Here is a 10,304-nt window from a genome sequence, read left to right on the forward strand (position 1 = left end):
AATAAAAATAAAGCATAGCTAGTATACACAGAAAGGCTTTCACATTACATGAGGCACAGCTTGGACAGACAGAGACTTGGAGAGGAGCTAAGTGACCTGGAATAAAGCAAAATACACTGAAAGTTCATAGTAAATACCTGCATCGTTAGGTATTTATTCATTTGTGCTTCGCCACATTGTGACATACAGTACAAGACACTGCTGCTCTTCCTTTCGATGGCGGGAGCTCACCACACTCCCTGCGAGCTGCTGCTCCATCATTCCCAGGCCATCCATCGGTCCTGCAGCAGTGGTGGCCCCTATCCTGCTCCCAGCCAAGGCAGGGGATGGGGCTCGGCAGAGGCAGCCCAGCCAGGCTGGGGTAATCCTGGCAGCGCTCCGGAAGCTGCCCCACACCTCAGTGCTCCAAATGGGGCATCCAGCACTGTGGGTGTCTCAGCCCTCTTCTCACCAGCCTCCCTGCAGCCACCCCTGCCTGCTGCACCACAGGCCAGCTTAGGGTGCCCAGCAAGCACCCCCAGATGCCCTGTCCCTCAAGCCTGCATGTCCCTCACCCTTTTTCTTCACACCTCGGGAGGCTAGGGGGGAACAGAAAGCTCCAGAGCTCCTGCAGCTAGCTTTTAAGGCACATCTGGATTGCTATGCATGCTTTATTACTAATATTATTATTTACCCTGTGTAGACACATAGGCTTTTTAATTCCTTCCTTCCCCTCCCCATTCTCCTTACAAAACCCACCATGTTTTCAGCTTATTCGTGTGTCATCCTTAAGGCACAAACCTTTTAATACTACAGCTGCCTGGCTTCTGGTATTGGTCGTTAATTGTTAAAAAAAACCAAACAATCAAAACCAAACCAACCAACCAAAAAAAAACCCAAACCAAACCAAACCAAAACAAACCCAACCCTCCCTCCCCCCGAAACAATCTGAGATCATTGTGCTCTGGTATGTATAGTATCTATAGGCAAGCGAGGGCAGCGAGGGGCCCGGCACTAGGTGCAGCTGCCCATGGCCTTCACCAGCGAGCTCTTGGGCAGCTGCCTGAAGATGCCCCGCAGAGTCTCCAGCTCCCGAGCGAGCTGCTCCACCCGCTTGCGCAGCCGCTCGTTGTCGGTGGCGAGCTCCAACACCTTCTGCTGCATCTCCACGTTGCGCTGCTTGGCCTTGTCCCGGCTCTTGCGCACCGCGATGTTGTTGCGCTCTCGGCGCACCCGGTACTCGTTGCTATTCTTGTCCACTGTCTTTTTCGATTTGTTCCGGTGGTCTGCGGGTATCATCTTGAGGGCGCCGGCGGTGGGCAGGCCGCCGGGGGGGTGCGGGGGGTGCGGGCTGGGCACGGGTGTGGGGGGTGGCGTGGGGTGCCCAGTTTGGAGGTGCATGGTGGTCTGGGCGCAGTGAACGATCTGGTACTGCAGGTGGGACGGGTGCTGCTGCGGAGCATGGTGGAGGTACAGGGCCGCCGACTTGACCTCCTCCTCCTCGCGGGGCTTCTGCTTAATCACCAGAGGCCGCAAGCCGGGCGCGGTGATGCGTTCGTAGAGAGGGTCGAGCTTGCCGTCCATGTAGCCGGCCACGCAGCCAAAGAGTGGCTGCTGGTGGTGCTGCTGCTGGTGCCCCGACGCCGAGGTGGCGGCGCCGGCCCCATGCATGCTATGGAAGTCGAAATCCCCAGCCAGGATGGCCTTGGCTTTCTCCTGCTGCTTGCTGTGCTGGAAGAGGTCGGCCAGGAACTCGTCGTTGAAGGCGGCGGGGTCGATGTAGGCGCTGATGTCGATGGAGTTCTCGTTCTCGCAGATATCGCCGAGCTCCGCGCCACCCGCAGCAGGTGCCACCGCCGAGGAAGCCTCTCTGTAGCTGTAGGCGCTGCCGGGCAGGGGACTCTGGAGCTGGTGGTGCTGGCCGCTGTTCATCGAGGTCCGGGAATCGACCTCATAGAAGTTGGCTTGCTCCATGAAGCACCTACAGTCTGCCGGGCATGGTGAAGGGCTCCTGCAATCCAGGTTTCGGACGGAGCGGCGGCGACAGCGGTTCTACCAATCCCGCGGCACCCCGGCGGCGAACGGCACCGTGCTGCACGGTACGGTGCGGTGCGGTGCGGTGCGGTGCGGTGCTGCGCTGCGCTGCGCTGCGCTGCGCTGCGCTGCCCTGCCCGGCTCAGCGCGCCTGGAGCCCACCCGAGCCCCACTCGCTGCCTGCCCGCCTGCCCTGTTGGTAGTGGGTTGCCGCGGTCCTGCGTGCCGTATATATACACGCCTGCAGCAGGGCCGGGGATCGCCCTCTAATGTCCAACCTCCTGCTGGGAACCTTTGACCACCGCGCTGCCGGGTCTTAGCGCCCCGGTCGGGCAGAACCGTCCTCCCTCCCCGGGGAGGGAGCCACCGCGGAGAGCGGGAAGAGCCGCCCGCGCCCCCGGCCTCCCGTCTCCACTGCCCCGAGCTCGGCGGGCGGAGCCCAGCGCCCGCCGAGGAGGCTCCGCGCTGACAAGAGGCTCCGGGAAACGTCGCGGGGACTTTGCGCCCTCCCTGCCCAGGGCGGCGGGTACATTTCCACCGCCCACCCCAGCGACTCCCTCGCCGCGCTACGGAGGAAGTCTCAAAGTTCACCATCGCCCGGGCGTTCTTGCAGATATTTGGCCAGTCGAGAATATTCGCCCCACCGTGTTCACCTGCGGGACCCAAGGCGCCGTTCACCGGCGGCCGTCACCTGCCCGCAGCGCCCCATGGCCGGGCGGGCTGCGGCCCAGCTTCACCGGCGGGACCCGCGGGGCTCGCCCGGTCACAGCCCCGGGCGGCGCTAGGACCCGTCCGTGGATGGCGCCCGGCGGGCAGGGGCGGAGGCCTCGCGGGCAGCGGAGGCTCCCCAACCCCACTCCGCCCTGCGGGGATCGGCTGGGGCCACCCGGCCTCTTTGCGCCCGTTGTCGGCCCACCGAGCACGGAGGAGCTGCTGTCCTGGGCCACCTGCGGGCCACCGGCCCCGGTGCCGCCGGCAGCCCCGCGGCTCTCGCCGCACGCAGGAAGGGTCGGATGAAGGCGCGGGGCTCCCGCTTCGCCCGCCACACCAACCCAGCAGGTAAATGTAATTACAGATTTCCCCAAAGGCACAGACAGCGGTCTCGCGTGGTGCGCGGCGCCGACCGACCCCCGCCCGCGTTTACCCGAGATAAAGCGGGCGCAGCCGGTCCCGCACCCCCGGCGCGGCAGCAGCCCCTGCCGAGACACCGTTTGCCTTCCCAGGCTCCGTTTCCTGGCGGCTTCAGAGGAAGCGATCAGTCCACTCCTCTCCCAGGGCAGCGGGTACGTCCCTACAGCAGCCCCGGTGTAAAAGCTGCGACCTTGATCGGAGCCCCTGTGTCAGCTTCAGCTCGGGAGGGGTGAAGATACGCCTGATTTCCCCCCGCTGAGATCTCTCGCAGCGTGCAGAGCAGATGTAGCTGTCCTCCCTTGCACAACCCCCTCGGCGGGCGTTCAGCTCTGCTGCTCCAGAAGGTCTCTTTGAAACGGGCATAGAAAAAGGACAAGTCGAGGCCGTTGGAACAAGTGCAGGTTTAAAATTGCTACAGGAAGATTTGCAGAGAAAACGATTCAAACATAATGATGGCTGGAGGGAAAAAAAATAATAAAAATTGCTGCAATTCTTAGTTATAGATGTTGTAGTAAAACAGAAACTTGGGACAGTAAATTGGGACAAAAAAGGGTTTGACAGATTCCTCGCAATTAAAAATATCTGACAAAGTCTTAAACAGGAAACAAAATTACAACGTACCAGGAGCCTATGGTTTTGTATCACACAATGCACATGAGAACCTGTTTCATGAGCAAAAGCAAGGCCAGCGGGGTCAGTTGGCTTTTGCACTCTTAGTGTTCTCTCAGGAGAATGGATTCTGTAATTACAGCAGGGAAACATTAATTGACAGGGTACAGAATATACTTTTCACCTTTCGCTATCAACAGAAAAAAAAATCAATCCTAAATTCTTTTTATATACAGTCAGTATTTATAAAATGATACGTGTTGGCTTCAGCGCAGCAGCAGTGCCTCGCAGGGTGCTTCAGTGGTCCCAGGAGCTGCAGCACTGTCTGGACAACCCAAACACTAGGAAGAAGAACTCTGAACAAAGTCACGATATGGAGGAAAAAAGCCTCAAGTCTGCGACAGGAGTGAGTTTGGGATGTTTCAGAGTGGAGAGTAAAATGTTGCTGACTGCACTGTCCAAATTCTGCTTGTTCTACTCAAGTGAACCCAGAAAAGGGACAAACCCAGAGCTGGACTTTTTGCCTTCTGGGAGAAATATCACCTGGAGTAGTAGCTGGTAAGCAGTTTATACTTGGAGTTTTCAAAAGGCCTTATCCACCTCTCAAGTCAACAGAAACAGGAACAGGCTGCAGACATTTAAAATAAAAGGTCAGCACTGCATGAAACAGCAGAAGCATATAACTAAGTTTGTCATTTAATAACAATACCTACGCCTCTGTAGTCTTAAAATGCTCTCCCATTTTACAATCATTCTGAAATTAAGACCTAACCACATATTAAAAGAAATTCAAAGTAAATAAAAAAGTTTAGGATCAGATTCCATTCCTAATTACTGTAATTAAAAAACAAGTCCCCACAATTTAAGGACTGGTTTGCTCAGTGTTTTTTTGTTTTGTTTCTTTTTTATCTAAGTTAAGAACTTTTAAATAATCTCTTTTTACATAAAAACATAAATTCCTGTTCAAATTGTTTTAATATGGTATAAAATCAGGTTCCCAGACTATAGACAAATAAGACAATTCTTCATCTTTTTATTTTCCCTCCTTCTTTGAAGGCAAGTAAAATGTTTAGAACCTGATCATCCCCCAGACAAGCACAAATGCATATTTCCACATTCAGTGACTGGTACCAAATATTTCAACTCTTATGTCAAGAGAAAACTTCTGTTCTCATTGCTTCAGTTCCATGTGTCAGGGAGTTAATTTAACTAAAAAAGGAAGGATGTGTGTTGCATACTATGGATCCCTGAAGCAGCACTGTCAACTCTTGAGGGTGCTATTCTTCCATCTCAAAGCAATTCTCGCTGCCTAAAAGCTAGGGGAGGACAAAAGAAGTGCTCCACAAGTCAAAACAGCACCAGAAGTCATTTATACAAAGTCAGCGGCACTGGTTTTTGCTAGTAGGGAAGGAAACTGAACAGAAAAACATAATCATGGAGGAATGTGAGTATCCATCTGCTTTATGTAAGTGATTTTTGTGACTGCTCAGAGTTTTTAATTGCAGCAAAGTCTCTTCTTTTCACCTGAACTCGGCTCCTGTGCTGTTCTCAGGTCTCTGACTCCCCTGGGCTGCAAAACAGGTTAGCTGGCTACAGGATCCAAGCTGGTTTTATAGGCTGCTGTCGTGGTTTGAGCCCAGCCGGTAACTCAGAACCACGCAGCCGCTCGCTCACCCCCACCCCCTTCTTCCTCCCCCCGCTCCCGGAGGGATGGGGAGGAGAATCGGAAGAATGTAACTCCCACGGGTTGAGATAAGAGCAGTCCTTTTTCTCCCTCTTAGTAGCTGGTGCAGTGCTGTGTTTTTTAACTTTCAGCCTGGGAACAACGCTGATAACACTGATGTTTTTAGTTGTTGCTAAGTAATGTTTACTCCAACCAAGGACTTTCTCAGTCTCATGCTTTGCCAGGGAGGAGGGGAAGCCAGGAGGAAGCAGAGACAGGACACCTGACCCAAACTGGCCAAAGGGGTATTCCATACCACAGCACGTCATGCCCAGTATATAAACAGGGGGGAGTTACCCGGAAGGCCCAGATCATTGCTCGGGTCGGGCTGGGTATCGGTCGGCGGGTGGTGAGCAATTGTATCCTCTCCCCTTGTTATTTCACTAATCATTATTATCATTGGTGGTAGCAGTAGTGGTTTTGTATTATACCTTAGTTGCAGGACTGCTCTTATCTCAACCCGTGGGAGTTAGATTCTTTTGATTCTCCTCCCCATCCCTCCGGGAGTGGGGGGAGGAAGAAGGGGGGGAGTGAGCGAGTGGCTGTGTGGTTCTGAGTTACCGGCTGGGCACAAACCACGACACACCCCTTGATTGCTTGATGGCATCAGGGTACACTGTGCACCGGTATCTACTAGAGCCTTATACTCCTGTGGGAATGATGTGCCAGACCTTCTGATCCACACAGTCCAGTAAACCCGATTGTCCCTCTCCTCCACCTGACTGGAGGCAGCACCCCTCTAATAGAGATCATAAGATTCTCCACTTAGGTCTTGTAGAAAAGGGATTAGTATTCCTTATCGCGGGAGTTGGAGTAAAATCAGCTCTTTCACTCCATCTGGGAAGCTGCTAACCAAAGACTGGAGCAGCATCTTTCTTGGGAGGATCATCCTTGACCATTGTTTTCCTTTTCAGTTCACGCACCCATTGCTCCAGAGCTGAGGTAGGTTTTCCATCCCACTTTCTCATGTCTTCTCCGTGATCCTGCAGGTAAAACCATAAGGTGGTTCGTGGCATGTACCTTCTTTATCTTTCCTCTCAGGCAATAGGGCACCTTGCGTTAATAGCCGAGATGTGGGACGGTACATGTGGGGAGCTGGATAGATAATCTCTCAATTTTTTGAACTCCTGGGTCAGGAGTTTTTCCACAGCTGAAATGATGGAAGGGGCAAGATCATATTCAAACTCCCAGAGCTGATGACTCACTTCATCCACTGTTGATATTGATGCATCTCTCCAGCTCATCAATGCCAGTGAGTGGGCATATGATGATGGTGCACTCCGTGTAAATTTCCGCCACATGGGTCGTGTACATTCAACTTCATCTGGATCTACGGATGCATTCCCGTCATCCGGCCTATGACAGATTATCTCTAGAATGGCTGATTCCCTCAGGGACTGGATGCCTTTCTCTATTGTGGTCCACTTGCCTGGGCGACATATAACGTTGTCCTTGTAGGGATACCTTTCCTTCACAGCTGCCAAGAGCTGCCTCCAGAGGCTCAGGGCTCATTTCTCTTTGGCAATTGATTTGTCAATTCCCCATTCCCTAGCAAGTGATCCCAGCTGCTTGGCTTCCCTACCTTCTAGTTCATGTCTGTTGGCCCCATTGTCCCAGCATTGGAGCATCCAGGTGAAGATGTGCTCCCCTGTGAAATCTTTTTGCATATTCCACAGCTCAGTCAAGGTCAGGGATCGAGAAGTTACCTCTTGTTCTGCCTCTTTCTCTGATTCTTGTACTAATTCCTCTCGTTCCTCTCATTCAGATTTCGCCCCCTCTAGTTCGTGCAGAGTCTTCATGTTTCTTCAGTACATGAGTTGCTTTTCATGCTTTTTGTTTGCTTTTCCTCTTGCTTATAGGGGCAACTGATATCGGCATGGATGGGTCCTTCACTTCAGCTGCAGCGCCTGCTACTGGGGTAGGAGTGGCCGCAGTGTCTGTCACTGGGGTTGGAGTGGTTGCTGTGCCTGTTGCTGGGGATGGAGCAGCTGCGTTGTCTGTTGCTTTGCCATCAGATCCGGAGACTTCTTTTTCCTGCTCCTTACAGAACAGGGCCCTGTATGTGTAGGCAAAGCCCCAGCACACTATGACGAGTTGTCCCTCTCTGGTATTGCCAGGATGACAGCACACCTTGTCTAAGTGTTTTACTAGTTTTTCCAGATTTCACACTTGTTCAGGAGTGAAGTTCCAAAGCACTGGAGGGGCCCACTGGCCTAGGGACTTGCCCATATGATCCCACACACCCTGCCACTCATGACTGTCCAGCCACGGGGAAGATCTCTTGGTGGTCCTCTTAGATCGTTGTTTAATGTTAGACAAGACCTGAGCCCGACCCTGCGTAGCTTCTGAGATCAGATGAGATCAGGCATTCTCAGGGTGGTATGGCCGTGGGTAAAACACATGCAGTATTTGTGGCAACATTATGGTTCCCAGCAAAAACAGCAGGCAAGTTTCAAGGGTATCTAAAGGCCTTCTAAAACCTTTAGAATTCTCAAATGCTGCTGTAAATAGCCTGGTGGGGGAGCAGAGGGTGTAAGGGAATGTCTCCTTCATAGGTTGACCCCCCGAGGGGGAAAAAAAAAGTGTAATTGTTAACAATTCCCATTATATGCCTCCCAAAGTATAGAGGTGATGACCACGCTGAGAACACATACCAGATCATTTTCATGATCAATGAGTCTATTGTATTACAAATCATTACCGTAAAGTACAGTGAAACAAGAACCTTAGCCCAGGCCCCAAAGCCGATAAACATTAAAACAGCAAATACTGCCTGCAAGTAAGGTGTGACATAACGAAACCCTGATACCAAGTGCAACAACTCTAAGAACAAATAAATCAAGATTGTGACAAGTGACTATTAATCCAAAACAATGAATGCTTATCACAAATATGATTAGACACACTCTTATCTCAACCCTCTGTGCCCCACGTTGGGCACCACAAAGAATTGTCGTTTAAGCCCAGCCGGTAACTCATAATCACACAGCTGCTTGCTCACTACCCCCCTTCTTCCCTCCCCCCTGCTCCCAGAGGGATGGGGAGGAGAATTGAAAGAATGTAAATCCCATGGGTTAAGATAAGAAAAGTCCAATAACTAAGGTACAATACAATACTACTACTCCTACCACCAATAATAATAATGACAAGGGAAATAACAAGGGGAGAGAATATAAAACTAAAAGGGGAAAAGGAAAAAACCAATAAACTCAGGTGATGCACAATACAATTGCTCACCGCCCACCGACCGATAACCAGCCTGACCTGAGCAGTGATCTGGGCTTTCTGGGTGACTCCCCCCAGTTTATATACTGGGCATGACATGCTGTGGTATGGAATACCCCTTTGGCTACTTTGGGTCAGGTGTCCTGTCTCTGCTTTCTCCCAGTTTCCCATGCCCCTCCTCGCTGGCAGAGCATGAGAGACTGAAAAGTCCTTGATTGGGGTAAGCATTACTTAGCAACAACAAAACCACTGGTGTGTTATCAGCATTGTTCTCAGACTAAAGCCAAAAACATAGCACTGCACCAGCTACTAAGATGGAGAAAAATAACTGTTACAGCTGAACCCAGGACATCATTACAGCTTTTTCCTTTGGAGAAATGTTTTTTACAATGCCAAGGTGAACAACCTTAAATCCATGATTTCTTCCTCTCCCATTTTTGCATCATTCCCCTTGTCTTCAGGGTCTCTATGACTATGTTCTCATCCTTTGCTGTCCTTGTGCTATACTGACTTCTGGCTCCTCTCCTGAGAAATCAGTCCTTTGCCATTACCAAGCTAGCTGACTGGGACAATCTTTTCACTTCCATATGCCTGCTTACTTCTCACCTCCATTCAAATGGTGCTCATAGAATCATAGAATGGTTAAGGTTGGAAAGGACCTTAAGATCATGTAGTTCCAACCCCCTTAGAATAAGCAGGGATGCCTCACCCTAGACCATGTCGCCCAAAGCTCTGTCCAACCTGGCCTTGAACACTGCCAGGGATGGAGCATTTACCACTTCTTTGGGCAACCTGTTCCAGTGCCTCACCACCCTCACAGTAAAGAACTTCTTCCTTATATCTAACCTAAACTTCCCTTGTTTAAGTTTGAACCCATTACCCGTTGTCCTATTGTTACAGTCCCTGATGAAGAGTCCCTCTCCAGCATCCTTGTAAGCCCCCTTCAGATATTAGAAGGCTGCTATGAGCCCTCCTCTGGACTTGCTCCAACAGCTCCACGTCCTTCTTATGTTGAGGACACCAGAACTGTACACAATACTCCAAGTGGGGTCTCACAAGAGCAGAGTAGAGGGGCAGGATCACCTCCTTCAACCTGCTGGTCATGCTTCTTTTGATGCAGCCTAGGATATGGTTGGCTTACTGGGCTGCGAGCGCACACTGAAGCCAGTTCATGTTCAGTTTCTCATCAAGGAACACCTCCAAGTCCTTCTCTGCAGGGCTGCTCTGAATCTCTTCTCTGCCCAACCTGTAGCTGTGCCTGGGATTGCCCTGACCAAGGTGTAGGACCTTGCACTTTGCTATGTTGAACTTCATGAGGTTGACATTGGCCCACCTCACAAGCGTGTCAAGGTCCCTCTGGATGGCATCCCTTCCCTCTGGCGTATCAACTGAACCATACAGCTTGGTATCGTCAGCAAACTTGCTGAGGGTGCACTCAATCCCACTGTCCATGTCACCAACAAAGATGTTGAACAAGATCGGTCCCAACACTAACCCCCTGAGGGACACCACTTGTTACTCGTCTGCAATAGGAATTTGAGCCATTTACCGCAACTCTTTGTGTGCAGCCATCCAGCCAAATCTTTAGCCACCAAGTGGTCAA

General features: G+C 51.5%; 1 protein-coding gene across 1 annotated transcript; it reads right to left on the reverse strand.

The window, feature by feature from the left end:
• Positions 1-993: 993 nt before the first annotated feature.
• Positions 994-2,077, reverse strand: LOC115619121 (CCAAT/enhancer-binding protein alpha-like). The gene has a single exon (XM_030511162.1). The coding sequence runs from the start codon at positions 1,951-1,953 to the stop codon at positions 994-996; it is 960 nt and encodes a 319-aa protein (XP_030367022.1). The 5' UTR covers positions 1,954-2,077.
• Between the last annotated feature and the right edge of the window lie 8,227 nt (positions 2,078-10,304).

This window comes from Strigops habroptila, chromosome W (genome assembly GCF_004027225.2).
Source record: "Strigops habroptila isolate Jane chromosome W, bStrHab1.2.pri, whole genome shotgun sequence".
Classification (NCBI taxonomy): domain Eukaryota; kingdom Metazoa; phylum Chordata; class Aves; order Psittaciformes; family Psittacidae; genus Strigops; species Strigops habroptila.